The sequence below is a fragment of the Plutella xylostella genome, chromosome Z (assembly GCF_932276165.1).
Source record: "Plutella xylostella chromosome Z, ilPluXylo3.1, whole genome shotgun sequence".
NCBI classification, from domain to species: domain Eukaryota; kingdom Metazoa; phylum Arthropoda; class Insecta; order Lepidoptera; family Plutellidae; genus Plutella; species Plutella xylostella.
The window spans coordinates 10058999-10081255 of record NC_064012.1 but is presented as its reverse complement, the minus strand read 5'-3'; the positions used below and the strand labels follow the sequence as shown (position 1 = coordinate 10081255).

At 38.5% G+C, this 22257-nt stretch overlaps 2 protein-coding genes across 3 annotated transcripts; both read left to right on the top strand.

Moving 5' to 3' along the window:
- Positions 1–775: 775 nt before the first annotated feature.
- LOC105384132 lies at positions 776–16796 on the top strand. Its single transcript, XM_038121856.2, has 4 exons — positions 776–1357; positions 14034–14228; positions 14496–14788; positions 15419–16796. Exons 1-4 carry the CDS (start codon positions 1148–1150, stop codon positions 16134–16136), a joined length of 1416 nt encoding a protein of 471 aa, XP_037977784.2. The 5' UTR covers positions 776–1147; the 3' UTR covers positions 16137–16796.
- A 460-nt stretch (positions 16797–17256) lies between these two features.
- On the top strand, positions 17257–21615 carry LOC105384123 (galactose mutarotase). 2 transcript variants are annotated; one of them, XM_011554308.3, is made up of 10 exons: positions 17260–17794; positions 17876–17969; positions 18085–18248; positions 18351–18560; positions 18742–18829; positions 18916–19063; positions 19341–19446; positions 20435–20659; positions 21194–21304; positions 21473–21615. In XM_011554308.3, the coding sequence occupies exons 1-10, from the start codon at positions 17378–17380 to the stop codon at positions 21563–21565; spliced, it is 1656 nt and encodes a 551-aa protein (XP_011552610.3). In that variant the 5' UTR covers positions 17260–17377; the 3' UTR covers positions 21566–21615. The 2 variants fall into 2 exon arrangements, with proteins under 2 accessions (XP_011552611.3, XP_011552610.3); XM_011554309.3 differs by lacking the exon at positions 20435–20659 and having other exon boundaries at positions 17257–17794.
- Positions 21616–22257: the final 642 nt, after the last annotated feature.

Here is a 22257-nt window from a genome sequence, read left to right as displayed (position 1 = left end):
AGAGATTTTATTTCTCAAATTTATAGGTACTTTGACCTAGGCCGTAGTAAGTATAGCATTATAAGATTTAAAGTTTACCTGCTGGTAAGTATAAAAATATATGGGTGTGGGGAAAAACCGAATAAAAGTTTTCCTTCCATCTAACTTCTACTACAACAGCTAGATGACCCAGCGACTGTTCTAGAATCTACATTCAAAAAAAATAAGATAATATAATCAGCGCCATCTGTTTAACGCATTGACAACATATTGCAAACCTTGTATAAGAGTTACAGTGAAGTTATAAAGAGTTTGTTTACTAGCTCGTGAAAGTGAAGGTTTGAATATGCGTTTGAATGTAGGAGGCTAGTTCAAAGCCAAATAAGCACGTTGATGTGAATACCGGTAGATGGCTCTTGCACAGTTTGTAAAATATTCGAAATAGCTGTTCCCGCGCGCTTCGCTTCGCCTTAAAAAGTTTTCCCGTGGGAATTCCGGGATAAAAAGTAGCCTATGTTCTTTCCCAGGGTCTAGACCGTATGTATACCAAATTTCATTCAAATCCGTTCAGTAGTTTTGGCGTGAAAGAGTAACAGACAGACAGACAGACAGACAGACAGACAGACAGACACAGTTACTTTCGCATTTATAATATTAGTTAGGATAACCGATGATGAACAGTATTTTAGCTCACTGAAAATACGATTAATTCTACGGAAAGTGTAGGACTAAATTTAATAATCAGTCAAGAATACAATATGTGATCGCTGATGAAATATTATGGGCCTCCTAAGAAAGATAAAATCTCACTAAAGTTTAGTCGTTACCATCTACCACCACATGTCGAAGGCTACTTTATCTAAGGCACCTAGATAAGACTAAGAACATTGATGGCAGCTGCTGAGAAAAATACGAATACCATGTAGGTATTTCAGGATCTACTAAACCCGTGTGTATTTCCGTACTGTAGAAAGAATTCTAGATCTACGCCTCGATAAAGCGCTACACAGCGCTTTTCCCCGACTCCTCGGCACCGTATACCGCGCTGACGTCAGTCAGTGTGTCGATCGCTTTTACCGCGACAGGAGGTGCGCCGCCGCGTGCGCAGCGAACCAAACAAACTACCGACAAATAATGACTTCCAAAGAGTAATTCACCAGCATTCAACATGACCAGCGTATTCGCCCAAGGCATGGGCAATGATCAGCTCGCTGAGTATGGCAGGCCAGTCGAGTCCATCATGAGATGTGAGGACTTCAAGAGCAACTTCGCCCGGAGACTCTCCAACCGGTACATCACCAGGTCACCGGTCGCCAGCCCCAAGAAGGAAGGCCCGAAGCCTACCGACACCCTCAAGAAACCAGAACCCGCTGAAAAGGTGAGTTTGTTTTGTTTTTCGCCCACTCCACAAAATAATCTGCCGACTGCGAATTTTGACCATCTGCCCCGATTGCTCGCGAATGTTTTTTGTTTTGTTTTAGCTGCGTTGCAGAATAAAATAGCGTTTTGCAATAACTACGTAAGTAGGTCGGTTCTATGATGACTATTGATGACTTAGCTTCCGATGTTTTGGATCGTGCTAATCTTGTTTACTCAATAATTTAAATATGATTTTTTCTACTAGTTAGGTATATTCATAATCGTTAGTGGGTTACTTCTAACAGTAACAAGTACTCATTGTATTTATGTATACCTAGGTAACTAAGTATACACAATATTTACAAATAACTTAATTAAGACTGAAGTACATACTTACAACAATTACCTGGCTTCAGCGTATGATCATCATTACAATCATCAGCCAAAAATCGTCCAATGCTGGACTTATGCCTCTCCCAAGTGCCACTCAATACTACAACACTCTGACCTAGCAGATTTAAGAAATCTTAATCTTATCACTATCAACGGAGACTTAGAGATACTTAGAAGATGTTAAAATGTCTGAAGATTACCTTTTACAAGACTTTCTTATACGGAGAGCGCGATTACGGTTAGCTTTCTTTAAAAAATTCAAACTACTTATGTACTTTACAAAGTTGTCCATCAAATCGGCATCGCTTCATGCACTTGCAGTCCCAGGTTCATACATAAATCATCAGATTTACAGGCACCGTCAGTTCCTAACGGAAGTGGCAAAGCATACTATTGTGACAGCCGCTCTCGCGATATGAAAGGGAGATAAGACGCCACTATTGTGTCTGGAGACCCCATGCACTGTCTACGTATCTGGGGGGTTACTCTATACTGACGGAAACCGGACGAACAGGAGCTGTCGTGTAAGCAAATTTAATACAACCAGGTAGAGTCGTGGCTCGCGCAACAGCGCTCCGAAAAGTAGTTTTTCGTCTTATAGAGTGACCCCGCTGATGCTTCTGGAGCGACGCCACTGCCTATGCAAATACACCATTTTCCTGCGACCGACGGGAAGTTGCCAACACAATTAAGCATACTAGGGGCTCCTTAGATTAACAATATACGGACAAGATGAAGTGTCAGTGCAAAAGAAACTTCTCGACAAATAACTCCGTACTTCTACCACTGTACGCTCTTATTTTGAATTACATAGTTTGGTTTGAAGATTTGTGACCTTTACGTCTAGTACAGGTTTGATAGTTTGACCATAGAACAAGAAAACCTAAAAAAACATCGTTTTCCAAATTCACGAAACCGGTACTAGAGGCCCTTATGTCATTAGGTTGAACTTAAACGGTTTAACAGTAAACAAAATGAACAGTTTTTTGTTTTCACTACTAAAGAGCTTCTAGCATTAAGTCCACCTCATTGTACATATTTACTTCTATATATTGTGCAATAAAAGTATAAATAAATAAATAAATAAAGAGGCCTCCACTGAAACACCAGCGCGGTGTCCTTGGCTGTGGCCAAGGGCGCTGCAATAGCTGAGTGGACGCCTTTTTGGCGACGGCAAATTTATTCATTACTTCTTTATTATGGTGTATAATTAAGTATAAGCTGTCATTGTCAAATAAAGTTTTATGTTTTTTTCTTTCTTTCTTTCTTTGTTTTTGTATGTGACACTCCATCTTGTTCGTATATTTTTAGTCTAAGGTCAGAATATACAATGCAGGTTGTTAGGTTGCGCAGATATGGTGTGAGCTGGGAACTTTTCTTCTTTAACGCCTAATCTTTAAACCCTGTTCCTATAAATCTCCTTCGTGCGAAAGATGCGATGTTATCTTTAAACTTACATTGTGTACGTTCTTCTCTTAATTACATTTTTAACAGGTTCTCTTAATCTTAAACGGTTTCTGGTTATTCACCTTACAACTAAATGTTTACTTAATAGGAATTATATCGGAAAATCTTTTAACTGGGAACGTGGGTTTTGGATTCATTTTCATCGTGTTTCCACAATTGTAGGAGTAACATTAACAATGAGAAAAGATTAATCGTTATTTACAATTTATAAAATACTGTTATTATGAGATGCGGACGCATTTACACGTTGTTAAATGTATTCTCTACATTATATTATTGAAGGGCGCATACAGAAGTTGGTAATTTTGTTCATGTTTATTGTGTAGGTAGTTATAAAAAGTTTCGATATTTAATTTAAACCCGTATGGCATGGATTCCTCTTCGTGGATACTCTTGCTCTTGACACAGATGTAAAGGTCACGTAGATATCCTGCGCCATTTTATCATGGTTAAGTATTTCATATTTTTTTGGGTAGCGAGATACTTATACGTACCTTACTTATTATTTACCTTCATAGAATACGAAATGGTGTAGCCCAATAAATACTGTCTGATAAAACGGTAGTAATATATTATTTGAAATGTAGGGAGAATGTATTTTCTTATTATTATTAATAATTTCGTAAAATCTTTGTATGACACTGATAGAATCTGTCTAATTCTGATAAATATATTGTTTATCAATATAAGAGCTAACACAAGTGCCTTTACCATGGGTTGCGAAACCTTGGACCACACCTTACATTTAAACTGATGTAACACAACGGAGTTGAAACAAATTGATTCACAACAAATTTTATTCGCATCGCTCATTTTTCATTTGCATCTTCGCGAAAGATGACAATAATTTTGGAGATTATTTGCCAATCTCGTCATCATTATCATGATCACTTGCCCATTATAGACGATTTAATCATAGTCTGATACACTTATCTTGCCAATCTACCAAAATAATTATTGACCATGACCTTAGTAACAAATTATACTCCAACATTTTTATGACAATAAAACCAGAATAAAACTTATGAAGTTATTTTCTTACAACATCATCATTATAGTGTAATGTTGATTAAAATACGCGGAATTGCTCTGTTTTTTTACACCTGCAGGCATTAGTAAATGCCAGACGGTCGGTTAATGGCGGTTGTACCTACTTACAATCGACAGTGTTCCGGAAATAGGGTTCAAACCCTCCCATGCGGGTAGGGGAGGTGATAAAACCGATGCTACGAAGGTTATTTCAGTATTTGAACGCTAGATTGAAAAGGGTTAAAAAAAAACCCGAAGGAAGTTCGATGTTCATTGCTTGTTTATCGATCATTAATAACAGTTTTGCCAATTCACGAGACCAACAAAAATACAATTTATTATAACATATATTGCAAAAGATGTTGAAAATTACTCCCCTTAGTCATCCCCTTTTTACGGTTCTACCTTTTTTGGCATAAGATTTATTTGCCTAATCTCGTATTACATAGTAACGTTTGGTCAAAGTCTCGTTTCGCCGAAAATCGTATGGCATAAATCTCGTTTAGTAAAATGTTATTTCGCATAATATTGTTTAGCCTAATAATGGCATGGCCAATTCTTAATTAGTCTAATAATGCTATGACATAGTAGCTAGGTAACTGGTGCCTTGTATTGTTTCCTTGTATGTAGGAAACGCTCCGCTCCGCTCCGCTTTGCTTTTGACGAAAATGTGCACCTAACACGCTCCTCCTCGCTTTGCTCGTCGTCGCACCTATCTTTAGGTTCCGATCCCATGGGGTTTAATGGCGTTTGTAATAATTATAATGGTCATTAACTTTTGATATTTCGATAATTCAATATCGTGATTTTCGGGATGTCATCATCATCATTGGCCACGACATCTTGATCAGATGATAGTTGCAGCGTCAATCCATTCGATGGGAAGAGGTTTGTGCGCATCTTTTTCTATGGCTGTAGAGTCCGATTGCAGCTCGACACCTTCTGCCACAGAGATCGCAAGTGTAGCGTGAGTCTGCAGACGGTTCTTGAACTGCACGAAGTCTTTTCTGCCTCAAGCCATCGAGCCAGGCTTCGTCGTGGTGAGCTACTCCATCACACAGAAGGCCTCGCCATTCCGCTCTTGCGATGGCTGCCGTTTCCCAGGTGTTCGGGTTAATGCCAAAGGATAACATGTCACGTTTGCAGGAATCCTTAAAACGGAGCATCGGGCGACCTACTGGTCTTTTGGCGTCTGCGATTTGGCCCAGCATCACCGCGCGAGGAAGTCTATCTGGGTCCATACGTAAAACATGGCCCAGCCATCGCAACCTTCGCTGTTTCAGTGTAGCAGTGATACTACAGGTGCGAGTTATGTCGAGAACTCTTTCGTTGGACATCCGGTCTTTCCAAGTGACATCTAGTATTGCGCGAAGGCATCGCATGTGGAAAGCATTTAGACGGCGTTCGTGCATCGAGTAGGTTGTCCACGTTTCAGATGCATACAAGAGAATACTCAGGACGCATGTTTTGTAGACTAAGACCTTGGTAGAGATATTCAGCTTGTTATTTCTCCATACACGAGCATGAAGCTTTCCGAAGTTGGTCGCAGCTCTGCCTATTCTGGTGTTAATTTCTTTGTTATTGCACAATTTGTTGGTGGTAGTGGAACCGAGATAGCAAAAGTCGTCCACGATTTGAAGGGTGTCCTCACCAAGCATTATCTGAGGCATATAGTCCGTTCCCTGAACCATAACGACGGTCTTCCTACTGTTCACTGTCATACCAAAAAGCTTGCATGCGCTATTAAATTTGGTTATTAATTCTTGAAGGCCACCTTCCGTATTTGCGACCAGTGCAGCATCATCAGCATACAGGAGCTCTCTGGCCAACAAATCCAACCTGTTCCTTTTCGATCTCAACAGGTTGATGTTAAAAAGTCGTCCATCTTTCCTTGTGTGCAGGTGAACTCCGACGTCACAGTTTTTAAAGGCCACCAAGAGAAGAACAGAAAAGAAGATGCCAAACAGGGTCGGAGCTAGAACGCACCCTTGTCTTACTCCCCTATTAACATTAAAAGGGCCCGATTCTTCACCGTCAAAGACGACTGTACCACACATGCCATCGTGGAAGGATTTAATGATGGCTAAGAGAGTAGGTGGACAGCCAATGTGTTCAAGTACACGGTAGAGCCCTTCGCGACTGACCGTATCAAAGGCCTTCTGTAGGTCAACAAATGCTGTAAAGAGGGGCATACGTTGTTCTCTGCATTTTTCCTGTACCTGTCGTAAGGTGAATATCATGTCCGTTGTAGATCTGCCAGCTCTAAAACCGCATTGTGTTTCTGGGTATACACGATCAGCAAGTAATTCTAGCCTTTTCAGAATCACTTTTGCGAAGGCCTTGCCAGCGATGCTCAGGAGTGATATTCCTCTATAATTGTTGCAGTCCCCCCTGTCTCCCTTTCCTTTGTACAATGTAACAATATTGGCGTCTCTCATATCTTTGGGTATTGCTTTCTCATCCCAGCAGCGCAGAATCAACACAAAGAGTAGCGAAGACACATAACCAGTACGAAGAAGTTCTGCTGGTATCTCATCACGTCCGACGCTTTTCCCTAATTTTCCCTTACGTCCGACGCCACGCCACGTTCGGGATGTACCTAGGAGAAAAATACCACAATTTGTACATTTTACATTCTTAATATATTATTTATTAAGATAATATTAGGAGAAACAAGATTATACCTATACGAACAATTTGAGCAAACGAGACTTACGTGTTTCAAGATTGTGCTAAAAGAGTTTTAGGCGAAACGAGCCTTATGCCACGTAAAACTTGGCAAACTGATGATTCGACCAAAAAAGTTTAGACCTTACGAGTTATGCGAAACGAGTTTTGGTCAATAAAGATTAGGCGAGATGAGGGGAACCCCCTTTTTACGCTTACTATACCTACCTATCTTTTTAACATCCTGTATCTTACTAAACTCTACCCACTGAACTTTGTCATAGTAGGCCGGTAGGTCGGTGTCGATAGATGCATACATTTTTGCCAAAATCAATCGATCTTTAAGTTATGCTTCCGTTTAAAACCCATCAAACCGGTATATTACGTAACTTAAACTTGCTAAACGATTACAATTTATAAAAAAGTGAACATTTCAGTCCGGTTTCCATTCAATCAAACATGAGTCATTTACTTAAAACTAGCTGTTCCCGCGCGCTTCGCTTCGCCTTAAAAAGTTTTCCCGTGGGAATTCCGGGATAAAAAGTAGCCTATGTTCTTTCCCAGGGTCTAGACCGTATGTATACCAAATTTCATTCAAATCCGTTCAGTAGTTTTGGCGTGAAAGAGTAACAGACAGACAGACAGACAGACAGACAGACAGACACAGTTACTTTCGCATTTATAATATTAGTTAGGAAGTTAGGATAAATAAATGGCCTATATATTCTGCAAATATTTGCCCCCTGCCGGGGACCAAACCATGGACCTTCGGCATGGCAGTCAGGGTCACTATAACCACTACACCATTCGTCAAATGAGTTCTAGCTTACCAGAGCTTACCACAATAACACCACAAGGTACATACAATACATGTATAAAGTAGGTTATACGGTTGTAATGGCGCTTATGTTTTTATTTATGTTCCGAAACACCAATCTAAAACACTATGCTATGCGGATGTTTTTATTAAATATATTTTGTAATAGTCATCGTAATAGTTAACCGAAATATTCAAGATGTTTGAACCTTTCATTTCGAAGAATACAATTTTTCTTTAATTACGGGTAGATAAGTTAATAACAGGCAGTTAAAATTATAAAACCAAACCAACAGTTATTAGAGAAATCATGATGTATTTATTAAAACAAAATAATAACATTTAGATACCTAGATAGGTAAGGACTAAAGAAATACTTACCTACTTTAAAAAATAACGCAATATAGATGCATGTATTTAGGTAGACCGACAGGGTCCATAAAGTTCCTAATTTAATGTATTGAACACCTGTAAAACTTACTTATGAATGCAATAAAAGATTGAGTATTGAGACCAGTACCGAAACGAATTTCCTAGCTATCAATAGGTACTCTGAAAGCTACAAAGTATGGTTTGGTAATGTTATGATTATATAGTTGCTCAATAGCAGCTACTGTTAGGTTTACTTATTGTTTTTGAGACGGATTTCTTCTACTGCACGTGCTTAGAAGGTCGACCTGCTATCATTTAACTTGAATAATGTTAATTGACTGGGGGGTAATAATTCTCTAAATAAAGTTTTGGAGCGCTGCGAAAACCACGTATCTATCTCGTTTCTTTGGCACGTTAGTTCATCTCGTTTAGTTGCATCTCGCATAACATTAATTTGGCAGCTGGGAAAGTATCCCCATATTATGTAGTACCCATCACAAAACCTGCCATATCGTTTAGCCCGGCCAGTTTAACTTTACTGTTACGCAAACAAGGAACAGAATTAGGCGATATGGCCCAATAGGCTCATACAAGGAACCATACCGGATCCAGGACAGCACACGCAATACTAAACATACAACTAATGCTATGATATGAAAGTATGTGTGTTTCATCGTTTCTTATTCAAGAAAACGTGATTGGATTAAGATGGAACGTGCAATTCTAGTAGGTCGATAGTTATTGGTGGGCATTGATTGGTACTAACCACGTACTAACTACCTAAATATAGGTGGCGTTTAATTTTCACTCGGAATTCAAACGCAAGCGAGCTCAGATTCGCTCCAAAAAATATCTCGGAGGCTTTGCTCATATCACACGGGGATTCTGTGAACTTATTGCTGATTTTCATTGATGATGACGATCATTCAATAATAATATAAATAAATAACAACTCACGTTATGATTTAAACAACAGCGGCCGCCACATGGGTTCGTTATCGACGTCGAAAAACTCGTGTAATGGGGGTTCATCAAATCACAGTGCCGCCAATGTATGGCGTATAGCGATATAGTGACGCTTATTTGCGTCGATAACGAACCCGTGTAGCGGCAGCAGGCAGTGCCGATGAAGCAATACGATGCTCTCGGGCAGCAGGTAGTGTACATGCGTGTGATCGGTGATACCTTGTTATTATGTGCCACATGCAGAGTATCAACATCGACTATTGAGCGAGCGACTAGTTCCGGAAAGGAAACGGATACTAATAATTATTTATAACAAAAAAACAATAGCTTCATTTTAGACTTTATAGTATGCATGTATTGTGGATTGTGTTTATACAAATGATGGCTATATGAGTTCCCCTTATTGGTGAAGGTTTCTTTAATGGATTCTATCGTATCGTATGGTATAAGTATAACAATCAAAGCTTGGGTTTGCCAGCCCAATGAAGACTAACAATGTTGGAAGAGGAAGGGTGGGGAGACTGAGTACATTTTTGGCATTATCAAGGTCACCAAAAGTAACAGTCATCCTCATCCCCAATACGAGGTGCCAAGGCTCACCTACCCGATAATTGGCCGTACATTAGGTAATAGTTAAACAAAAGGTGTAATTGTGTTTCCCCGTAAGTTTCCACCTGAGTGACTATGTATGAGCTGAACATGAGTCCTTGACAACGTGTATGTGTGTGTGTGTGTGTGTGTGTGCCCGCGCCGCCTCTATCCATGGAATAATAAATGAGGATGGCCAAGCGTGAACCCTTAGTTCTAACTGGGTTCTGTGATTGTGGTTTATTTTCTGAGTGCCAAATGTGGATTTTTATAGAACAGTTAAGAAAAACCATACGATACGATAGAAACATAGGAATGCTACGCCAACCGTAAAACAAATGAACATCATAGGACATGCGGACTCGATGTTATGAAGTTGACAAATCGAAATAGGACCTTTCTATAATATTACAACTTTACTACTCCTGCTTGGAAAATGAGCACAGTATTTTTGTAGGGAAGCAGCAAAATGTTCACTTAATTTAGCAGTCATTGAAAATATGTTGCAACTTGAAAATTGTAATACTTATCGCCTTTCACAAAATGGTAACACAAAAAGGTCTACGGCGAATCTGACTGAGTTCTGTAGACCATAACTATTGCTGTCTGCTTCGTTTTTACTCGATATTTCAAAGTGTTCCTAATATAAAAATACATATTGTAAATCCAAGTGTTTTTTGCTCGACAGTCGCGAGAGCTCGCCCACATAAATTAGCGTCGACAGGTAGCAGACAGGTAGGCAGGCACAATTAATCCTGGTACCAGTTACATAAAGGACTGCGACATTAAAAAGTAGTTTAGTTTCCGTTGCGTAAGCATGCGCCGGCAACAATACGGAGCAAGACAAAGGCCCCATGCACTTGTCATCAGCGAGGCTCGAGGGTAGGGCGCCATTATAGCTTCCGCAGGGTCCAAGCGGATGAAGTCGTCACGCACAACCGACGACGCGTGACGGCTTGCCTCACGACAACCCGACCACGGCAACACGACGCGTGGAACTCAAAACAAACACCACGGCGGGCACCGTCTTAAATCGACAACCCTAACATTTCGGCCCATGGCTGCGTGAGTCAGGCAGGTGAAATTACATCTTGCCGAAAGTACGATTTAATTTTGCGACCTAATAGTTTTGTAGTTGATATGGTGGTGTTGGCAGACCACCGAAAGTATTGCTCGTTTTATAGGAATCTGTAACAAAATAATGCACACTATCTCACATAGTGTACATAATTATAATTCGTATAGAGTGAAACTAGTAGTAATAAGTAAGCAAATCGATCTCAACAATCAATAATAATAGTTAAACAATTAGACCATAATTAATAATGCCTAGTTAATTTTGCATTAGGCATGTTGAAATAGAAAACACGAGTGTAAGACGAGACAGTACACCAGTAGCCCAGATCAGGCCAGATGTAGAGCCGTGGCCTTCTTGCCGGTGTGAGGTTCCAGTGGGCAGGGGGGTCACTATAGAAATCAAACGAACTAACGAACGGGAGCTATCACGCAATCGGTACGTTTGATGCAACGATTGAGTCGTGGTTAGCCCCTATACTTTAGTTTTCGGTAAACTTCGGAGCGCTGCGATAACCACCAATATACCTATATTGGTGGTTAACACCAATATACCTATATTGGTGGTTAACCTATCAGTCTGCGAATCACGAATATTTTTGACACTTGTCGGAAGATAGTTCGATTGGCGGTTCAGGGTAATTTGTGTGACATCTTGATCAGCGCCCCTATAGCTACATAATTTTAGAAACTAATAAAATGCATAAAAATACCAGCGAACCGCCTATTAAAAAAGATTGCATGACAGCTACCGTTCGTTTGTACGTTCGTTCGATTTCCGTAGTGACCCCCCTACACACGTGAGAGTGTCACCGGAGATGCAGAAACTGCATGTAACATACCTGCGTGGAGGAAATCAATACTCTTTGGCATAGAATGCGCAAGCGCTGCTCAAAGGGCTTGTTTTATTCCTAAGCAAATTGATAAGCTTATACTCGTAGATGATCGCTTGAGTATTGATAGTTGATACCTATATAGGTTATAGGTGCAGATTTAGTATGACTGAACTAAACAGCCGAAGCTAAGGTCCAAGGATCGATATTTGTTAAACAGACATCAATATGTAAATCTATGTAGAGGTAGGTAATTTGGACGTGACAAGATTTAAACGTTAGCTAGTAAGCCTCCACAATAGTCTTTCCAATTTAATTTTTTATATAAGTAAGTATGGACATAAATTATAAGCGTAGCCATTGAGACCACTGGGGTTTGGGGCCATTGAGACCACTGGGGTTTGGGGGGAACAGGGGAGGCAGTTCGTCAGGGAGATTGGGCGACGCTTGAGGAGCCGCGGTTTTGACTACCGCTCTGGGGCGTACCTGGCACAGAGGATCTCCCTTGCCGTGCAGCGCGGCAACGCAGCTAGCGTTATGGGGACTTTTGGGTCGGGTGCGTCCTGGGGTGGTTTATTTAGTTAAGTAAGTTGTGTTTTGTTTGTTTGTTTGTTTTATTTAATTTTTTTTGTATTTTATTTCTGACGAAGCTAGGGTGGATTTTATGTTTAACGTTTGATAAATTTTGTATTTTATTTAATAAAACAATGTACAGCGTAAATACAAACGTATGCTATAAGGCACTGACTTAATGACTATTGTTCTTAATGAAAACAAAAACAGAGGTGGTGTACTTCTTTCTGTGAATAATATCTCACAAGTAAACACTGAGGTAAGAAAGAAACAATCATTCCCAAACAATGGCTGCTGATAAAGAGGCTTTAATTGTAGAGTTGGTAGCTGTAAATTCAAGATACGACTGATGAACAATCGGTTGGTATATAGGCTCGATAGACTGCGTAAGAGGTCATAACAGTTCTGATGACCTTAATGGAGAAATAATTGTTCGAAGAGTCATAAAAAAGATGAAACCCTTTGTGGTAGATCTGTGTGAATCCCGGTCGGCTATTTTTCTATTTGGTGGTTTTATTGCACTTTTTTCAAAGAGTAAAAGGAAAGTCTTTTCGGCATGCTATACTTACGCACAAATCACACAACCTACTTAGATGTTTCTGGAAAATCCATACAGTTAAGTTCGGCTCCTACTTACCTTATATTTAGTAGGAAACATAGGACCCGTTGGGTGATTGTATAGTTTATTGATAGAATTGTAGTAATAATTGTAATAAGTATAGGTTTTTTTATGTAGCCTTTCGTCCGCGTTGTTCAATGCTCTGATAATATATGTCCCACTGCTGGGCAATGGCCTTCTTATGAACTGCCCTCCGTTCCCGATCCTTTACCTCTTCAGCTTCGTCAATAACACCTGTCGTGGCGCGTAGCATGGTGTTTCTGACTCTTTCGGACGGTCTTTTATTTTAATATTAAATTTATCTAATATGGTTTGTTTAACGAAAAAAAAATGTTAACATCATTTAATGTAAGTACATACAATGTAATAACTGTAATGCCGTTTTGCAGGCATTTTTAGTAGGACAGTCATTGGCCTTAGTGCATTTCCCATCATTTTATCAAACACGTTGTGATGAATGACGATTAGGATCGATTTGCATCTGACAATGACTTTACATACAGCAATGTTATTGTCCTTAAAACTGCAAAATTTCAATTTTATACATAATTATATAAATAGGTAGGTACATCAACGTTATTACAACAAATAGAGCCGATCACGTAAAATTTGTGAATGCATTTCAAAATTGAGGACGCCTTTGTGAACTTGTATCAAAAATGTGTTCCAAGTAACATGAACACAGTTCAATGTTACGGTACACGGGTTTTTGCCATCTCGATAGACATGCAACGTATTGTTCGCGGCGTGGGAGATGGTGCGACACATTACCAATCACTGGCTGGTTCTCAACTTTTTTCCTCTATTAGCAGACGTAAAGGCTAACCGTTACTTTTACAATTAGACGTTTTTAGGCGACACGCGATAGACGCCTATTCATATCAATGTCGCCTAAGTAGAAAGCCGCCAATAAACGTATCGGTTACGTATGCGTTATAAATACATACGGAAATAAGTAAGTCATCGGATCGACTCGAGTGAAGTTCACCAAAGTTAGATAATTTAGTAGTGTCTGTTCCAAATTCGCTGTTGCAAGAGTAACAGTATTCTATAACCAATTATTCATGAATTCAAGACATGTTATTGTTTCGAATGTTCTGCATATTTGAGTTGCCTAAACACATTCACTGTTCTTCCGTTTAAATTATTTTCATCTGTAGTGGATTGTTTAAACTATGTATTATTTTTACTTAACTTTCTATTTAATTTTCGAAGAAATAATTTTAGATAAATATCAACTTTAACCCTTGGGCTTGTATAGAGATTTCCATTGAGATTTATGTTATTTCCATTTCAGATTCTAGAAAGAATTGAGCCATGTTCTCAACTTTCTAAAGGCAACAAATCGGAGCAGAGTACTAAAGTGGCACTACCAGCAGCTATACCTATACCAAAGGCAGATTTCCCTACTCCTAAGGTAGATGAAACCAACCCCGCCGAAGTAACAGCGTTGAACATGGAAGTCGAGACATTGAAGTGGCAGTTGGCTCAGGTATTTATCGTGAACATAATCTCTTCCTTCATTACCTACTTCATTAGGTGTGTGATTAAGTTCTATAATAACGGGTACCTTCTAAAGAATTAAAGCGAAATTGATGCGTGTTTGTGCGATTATGATTGTTTTCTGCTTTGCGTATTTTTATAAGTATTTTTTTTGCGAAATTTTCTACGTTTAACATGATTAGCTAGAGTTTGATTAATATTAGAGGTAGTTAATTGAACGAAAGTAAAGCAAAATAATTGTACTTAAATATTTCAGACTGAAACCAATAGACAAATGCATTTAGCCTTGTTGAAGCAAATCGTGAGTTTCCTGAACAGAGTGAAGGAACACATGGAGTACCAGAACCCTCAAGAATCTCCCAAGAAGGAAATACTATGTTCAAGATCACCTAGATCATTCAACTCAGTTGATTTGCCGAGATCTAGATCGGTACTCCATTTCAACAAAAATACTGAGTACTCTTTGAGTCCAGCCAAAAACATGAACTCAAAGAAAATCAGCAAATCCATAACAAACGTCAACGGTTTCCAAGAAGTTAACAGTATTTGGTAAGTGTTTTTTGTTCTGGTGAGAGCTTTGTGGGTGGGCTTGCGCTTCTAAATACTGTAATAAATTACCTTATACAGAAGTCATTATCAATTAATGACCCGCAATCAAGTTAATCGCAAGAACATAGGTACTAACTATAAGTGAGAGGTCTAGTACGGGTTTGTTAGATTGTCGCAAACTATAAAAGTTTACGTTTTCTCGCTTACAAAGTGGCGCCTCTAGCGGAAACTATCATTCAACTTTTGACAGATATATGCAGATGACGACATAGTTTAAAAAATTTAAAAACCTGTAAACTAGACGTACAGCGTTATAACTAGGCGTGCGTATAGCGTTACGTTTCATATACAGGATGTTTCTTTATAAAGTGCACATCCAAAAGTAGGTCGTAGTAACCACCCTCGTCACTGACGACGAGCAAAGCCAGGAGGATCGTGTTAGTACATGTACATGTAATTCAAGCAAGTACCTAAAACAGTCTTCCTCCCTTTGCTCACAATCGCACTTGTCTTGTAAACTGTATGATTCAAATTATTTTAATTTACCTACATTACCTAGTTCCTTTGAATATTTAAAACAATACGATTCTTTTCATTTTTACGTATACTTTATGTGATGTTCTTTTTCAGGAATCAATCAAAAATATCTTTGGTGCCTGATACCGAAACCACCAAAATAATTACTGAAGAAATATCGAGACTTATTACTCTTGCCAATACAGTACTTAGCACAAAATTACCAGATCTCACTTGTTTATACAAAGACGTTAACACCGGTGGTAATAACGGAAAAATTACACAGATTGATTTAATTAACGACTTGAACAAAACGTCAAGTAAAAATGATGTAAATGAGAGTCTCATAGATCTCATGGAAGAAGAAGTTTCTAAATCGCTTGGTTTGAATGTAAGCAATGATAGTCAGCATATTAACATAGTCCGTTCTAACGGATTGGATGTCACTGATAATAACTCGAAACGATCGAAGTCACCGTCGCTATATTCCGTTAACATAGACGATTTCGAGGATAATCCTGCTGAAAAAAACTCAAATATGGGGTCTTCAAAAAATTTGAACGATTGCGCTCTACCCAATAATACGTTGACCAAATCTCGACAGAATAACACTGGAGATTTTCATCGTTCCTCAATATTCATAGAAGATGAGAGTGGATTTTCGTCAATGAGCTCTTTCCAAGAAATTGGTATACCAATAATCAACATAATTCCACCAACACCGTGTAAAGATGGGGGTTTCACTGAAGGAGATATTATTGGCGACACAGGAGGCTGGAACAACGGACCACTGGAAATTGACAAACAAGCTATGAAAGTATTTTGGGTCTGAAAGCTGATACAAATAGAATAGTCATTCTAAAATTTCTTACAGTGCCTTAAATAAAATACGTACAATCATTAGTATCATAAGTACATAAATGCCCTCTTAACTTAATTTAATTTGATTATTATTGAGGCTTTAAGCGACTGATCACTTAGATTAAGAAATAACATACGTGTTTCATTTAATAAGAATATTTTCAGTGCTTTGCTTTGTAAGTATAAGTGTAATTTGAATAAATATATATATTCTATTTTAATCATACCTATTTATTTTAAAACTTAGACGGTTTTTAAAGCAATTCTTAGTTTTTGACTAATATTTTTAATTACCACCAGTTTTAATTTATGACAAAAAAGTTGAGTAAGCCGCGTTGCCTTTCTGTATATTGCCACCTTTTGACAGATGTAGTCGGACTACAGATAGATATGTGGTCACTAGTTTCTTTGAAGCGGGTGAACCCGTAGTGAATTAGCCGGGATTTATACCTTCGAAAATGCATTTTTTATGTCTTCTATGTTTAGCTGCCATTCAGGATTAGCACATAGTATACGTTACCTACCTACTTTGCTATCGTCGGTAAGTATTTAGTCCAGTCAATAAATGACTCAAAATGAGGTGTAGAGTGCGTGAGCAGGTAACTAAGCGATTCCTTCAGAAACTTATTCAGGGGGCTTAGGTTGTTAACATACCAAAAGTCCTGACTCCTAGGTGATGAGCGTGGGGAAGGACGGGGGGATAAATCATAATATAATATCTATAATATCTCGAAAACGGTGCATCGGTGAGAAATATTTTCAACTAATGAAATGGAGCTCTTAAAATTATCTAAAACTTTTATATCATATGTTTTTTTTTCTAATTCCTAACCGTTTTAGAAAAATTAACAAGTTTCTGAAGGAATCGCTTAGTTACCTGCTCACGCACTCTACACCTCATTCATTGACTGGACTAATTATAAACCTTCCCAAAATGTCGAAGTCGAATAGTGGACGATACCTAAAACTTCGCATAAAAAGTTTTGATACAAATTTTTAAAAGAGGTAGGTATATTGTAAATATTTCTTGCCATAAACACAAAAAAAATCTGTCAAGTCTATCAGTCAGTCGTAGTCATGTCGTAGTGTTATTTTCTCTATGAGTCAGTAAACAAAACCCGTCATAATCAAAATTCAAAATTCAATGTAACAATAATTTATGTAAGCGTTTTTTAAAGTTAATTTTGGTCTAAATCGAAATTATTAGTAGAAATGGCATTAAATCCAGGTAAGAAGGGTAATCCCCAAAAAACAGTTCCAGCAAGTAATGCTGAGATCAACAGAACAAGTAGCAAAGCGCCAAGGACCAGCAAGAGAATGAGTAGCATCAACCAAGTGAACAATGCTAGAGCCAGCTCTACAAACAATGCTCGGCTCAGCACTCGGGTCAACCTCGACACAGGGGCAAGTGGAGATGTAGACCACGAGGAAAAAGTAGAGGAAGAAGAAGAAAAAGTCCCTGATGTGGAACTGATAGTGGACGGATTTGGCTTCATGCCCGGCCACGGCAAGCGTCGTCACTCGAGAATGGGAGAAGAGGCGTCGATAGAGAGTCCTTGTGCCTCGAGCACTAATGTTGACATCGTCAGGAGGTATACTTGGAGGACTAGAAACAGAATGCTAGTACAGGTTTGATGAAATTTTAATTTGGACTTGGAATATGTTATTTGTTATGTATAGCAAAAAAGCTTTCTAATTATAATTTTTCAGCTCATATCATACGGTGCAACCTTTACCACAATCCGCGTTCCAGACAAGAAAGGAATACCTGAAGATGTAATTGCTGGGTTTGATACTTTAGAAGGTAATACTTATAAATACACAGTTGTCTAATAATCTTCTAATTAGGTACACTATATTTTTATCTACCTTCATCTGTCAGGAAGTACTTATACTATAATATGTGTAAATCTTTGCAGAGTACTTTCAAAGACAAAATCCTTATTTCGGGGCGACCATCGGCCGTTATGCGAACTATATTTGTGAGGGGACAATGGTAGTCAGACCTTCAGGTCGCCTCTACATGCTCAGCCAGAACAAACACCATCACCATTATAACGGAGGATACATTGGCTTTGATAAAGTATGTATTGATTTACTTAAATTTTCAAATGATTTTCTTCGTTTCACTCTAGTTGGCTGGTATCCGAGACAATATTGAAATGTGTCTGTTTATTGTTTCCAGGTGAACTGGAGGTCATACGTTTCTGGCAACAAGGTCATCATGAGCCACGTTTCTGAACGCTTCAGCGAGGGTTACCCAGGCACCGTGCTGGTCCAGTCCTGCTTCGAGGTCACCTGCGACAACACCATCAAGATCGAAATGAAGTGCACCACTAGCGAACCCACCATCATCAACCTTAGTATTTGCCCCTACTTCAACTTGGCTGGACATGTAATGATTCTTTTTAGTTGATTCTGTTTTTGATAAAAAATCTAACTTTAGTCGGAATATTTTAAAATAATACATAATTCTTTAAAAATCTCATAACGGTAGCTGTCGTTTGGCCTACTTACTCCTACTTTCAATGTATTAATCAATAGAAAATAATAATATAAGATGTATTTACTTTTAGCAAGCGGGAAATGAAGAGATGCTGGACCACATAATTACTATAAACGGTGATAAGTTTACACCTACTGCTGATGATGGCCTTCCAACAGGTAATAATAAAACTTTATATTTGGTGTAGTCTTATAATGTAATTGAGAATGTAAATAATGAAATACTTACCAATTATTAATTTCAGGAGAGAAAAAAGTTGTCGGAGGTACAGCTTATGACTTTAGAGTTCCAAGAATGCTGAAGGTAATGATGCCTAAAATCCCCATGGGGGGTTACGACCTGAACTATTGCATTACAAAGGGAGTTGAGCAGGAGCTGACATTCCATGCAAGGTAATTATAAACTGATATCTATGAAATTTAACTAAAACTGGCTACTGTCAAAAAACGCGGAGAACTGTTGACCCCATGATAGAGTTGGATTAGATTGGGTAGGATGAAAGATACCTTGAGAGAGACTAAGACAAGGAGATATGCAGTGGCCGCATTAAAATAAGAAATACACAGATTGATAGATGCTTTATTCACTAATGAGATTATAATCATGACAGTTTTACCCAAAACCTCAAAACAGTTTATTCCTAATACGTTTTCGTCAATAACGTTTCAGAGCTGTTCATGCCAGAACTGGCCGAGTGGTGGAGGTGTACAGCAACCAGCCCGGCATGCAGTTCTACACGGGGAACAACCTGCCAGACCCTGACAAAATTGTCGAAGTAAGTCATAATCACGATATTAACAACTCATCTAGAACAAAGCATTTCTCAGCAGAAGAAAATGTCATGAAAAAGACCTAAAAGAAAGATGCAGAGGTTTTTTTAAATACTTACAAAAAGAAAAGTAGGTTCTAGAGATCTAGAGAGAGCAATGCACAGGGGACTTATACCTACCTAAATATTGATGTCGATTCTGAAGGCAGAAATTTTAAATTTAGAGCTGTCAAAACCTTAATTACTTTGTTTAAAATTCGACTCTATGATTGTTTCCGTAAATGTCATTTTATGCTAGCAATTTTTTTAGTTTGACAGCGTTAAAATTAGAATTTCTGCCTTCACAATCGACATCATTATCTGCAAAAATAGGGTAAAATTAAAATTTACTTTCTGACAACCTGTGGATTTTATCAGTAGGTACCTTGGTATTTGCTAGGACTTGATTCCAATAGGAGACCCTCAATGTAAGTGGTATCCTATAACCACGAGGTTTTGAATCGCTTAGTCCTCTATCTAAATTAGTATTTTACGAACTGTTAGCAGTACCTATAACAGTTTTTGTTATTGTTTATTATTTGGTATACAAACGCTTGTGGTTGAACGACCCAGTTATAAAATTAAGCAATTTTACGGTAGATAAATTTTTGGCCTTCACGTTTTGGACGTGAGTTTAACTTGCAAAGTTTCTCATTTATACCATGTAATTTGTTGTGCTTACTTATTAGGTATACCTACTATTTTTTGTTAGGTACTCTGTTGCTACCTATATTACCATTAGGGGTTACGCTAGCTTACGTAAAACAAGCTCTGCTGTGCTATCTACGACTTTATCATGTTGCATTAGACCTACCGATTCCTAAAGTATAGCCTATGTACCTACCGTACCTGACCTGCCTACTCGATCTATACCAAGTCTGTATCACTAGGGAAGCGAAGCACACGTTTGCTCTAACTATCAAAACATACAATAAGTGCAAAACCTTACCTGCAGCTATTGCCTGGTGAGGAAGACGAGATGGGTGAGGCGTGGGAGGTAAAAGAGGAAGAAATGGTCGAGGCAGCGGAAGCCAGCGAGGCAGCTGAGCCAGTCATGACGAGGGCACCAAGCCAGGCAGCTGAGGCCGCAAAGGCGACGGCAGCTGAGTCGAAGAGTAGCACGAGTGAAGAGGAAAGCGAGTTGCTGAGTGAACGCAGCGTGGCTGGTGAATCTTCTGAGGTGACTCTTTGACTCTTATTTACCGTTAGGTGCCAAAAAGCCCTATCATTGTCAAGAAGGTACATTTGATAAGCTGCTAGTGGCATAAAACTAGTAGTTAGATTTTGCAAGTATGACGCTGATGTTAGTCAAAGTTCTTTGAACTACAAGGTTTGCGTCAATTTGAACAATTTCATCTAAATTAACAACTGTAACTTTCTATGGAATTCGTAGTTCAGTGCACTTACTTAAATGGGGACCTATTGATGCATTTTCAGTGTCAGCCACACAGTTTTTACAGTCTACATATTTACAGTCACAGATAGTATTATTCTACTTTTCGCTAGAGGCGCCACTTGGTATATTGTTTTATTAACCTTCTTCTCTATGGCCTATACTCTTATATAACTGGAGCCCTATCGTGAAGTCAAAACGAAATAAAATTAAGGAATTAATTAGTGTTAAATTCAATATAATTTTAACCGAAAAAAATCCCAAAAACCTACACAGGCCCCTAAACCGATGAATCTAACCCTTTTTATCCCTTGTTCGCAGGGCAGCCGAGGGGTCGGCTACGTCCCGCTGTATGGCAAGGGGAATGCATTGTACATAAGACACGGCTTCTTCTGCTTCATGCCTCAGAATTACCCAGACGCTGTCAACCATGTTAGTCCGAAATTCAGAATCCGACCCAGTCACCGCATTCGACTTACTATACTTACTTACCAATTTTACAAAACCCTGTAATAACAGTATTTAATATTCTTCAGTAACTGGGAAGGTACTTATGTTGTAAAATAATTTCAATGAAATATTTTGTTTTCCTATTCACAGAAAAACTTCCCAAACTCCGTGTTGAATCCTGGCGAAGTTTACGTCCACAAAATCGAATATAAGTTCGGATTACTACTAGGAAAATTTGTTTAATGTGATAATTTATGTGAATAAGTAAATAATAAAATTGTAAACGTTGTTTATAATGTCGTTTATTTACTATGCAGGTCAGTAGTGGTCTTATTCGGTACAAACTTACTTTTAGCTTTAGGTAGGTACTTCGTTAAAGTAATCGTTGCTTTTAACAGAATGCTTTGTTACTGCTACTATTGAATGAATTAAAAGTATAAGTAACTATAATAGTAACATAGGAATTTACATTCGTTTTAAGGTGGAATTCACTTTCTACTTAAATTTTTGTACAGATTGAAGAAATGAAATAGTGCCATCTACATTTTTTTAAGCGTACTATGACTCCACATACATGATTGTAGTTCATAGCCCGGTTACTAGATGGGGTCTTACATGATATTTACTAAAGGCACATTCGACTTCAACTTCATTAAAGGTATTACAACACCAGAGGTAGGTAGATACCTACTAGGTTTAATAAGTACTAACATTTTACATAAATATTCACATTATTCCCAAATCATGAAACAACTAATTTCTTTGCCTACATAGAAGTATCAACCAAGGAAGGTAAGTAAACGAAGACATGTAAATCGTGATAGGTACCTAACATAGACCTATTCCCATACCGGCAGCTTGAAATTGGATGAACAGGAATGGTTTATTGCGCATTGATATCAAATGCAGGTGATTAGATTAAACTTACTATGCCA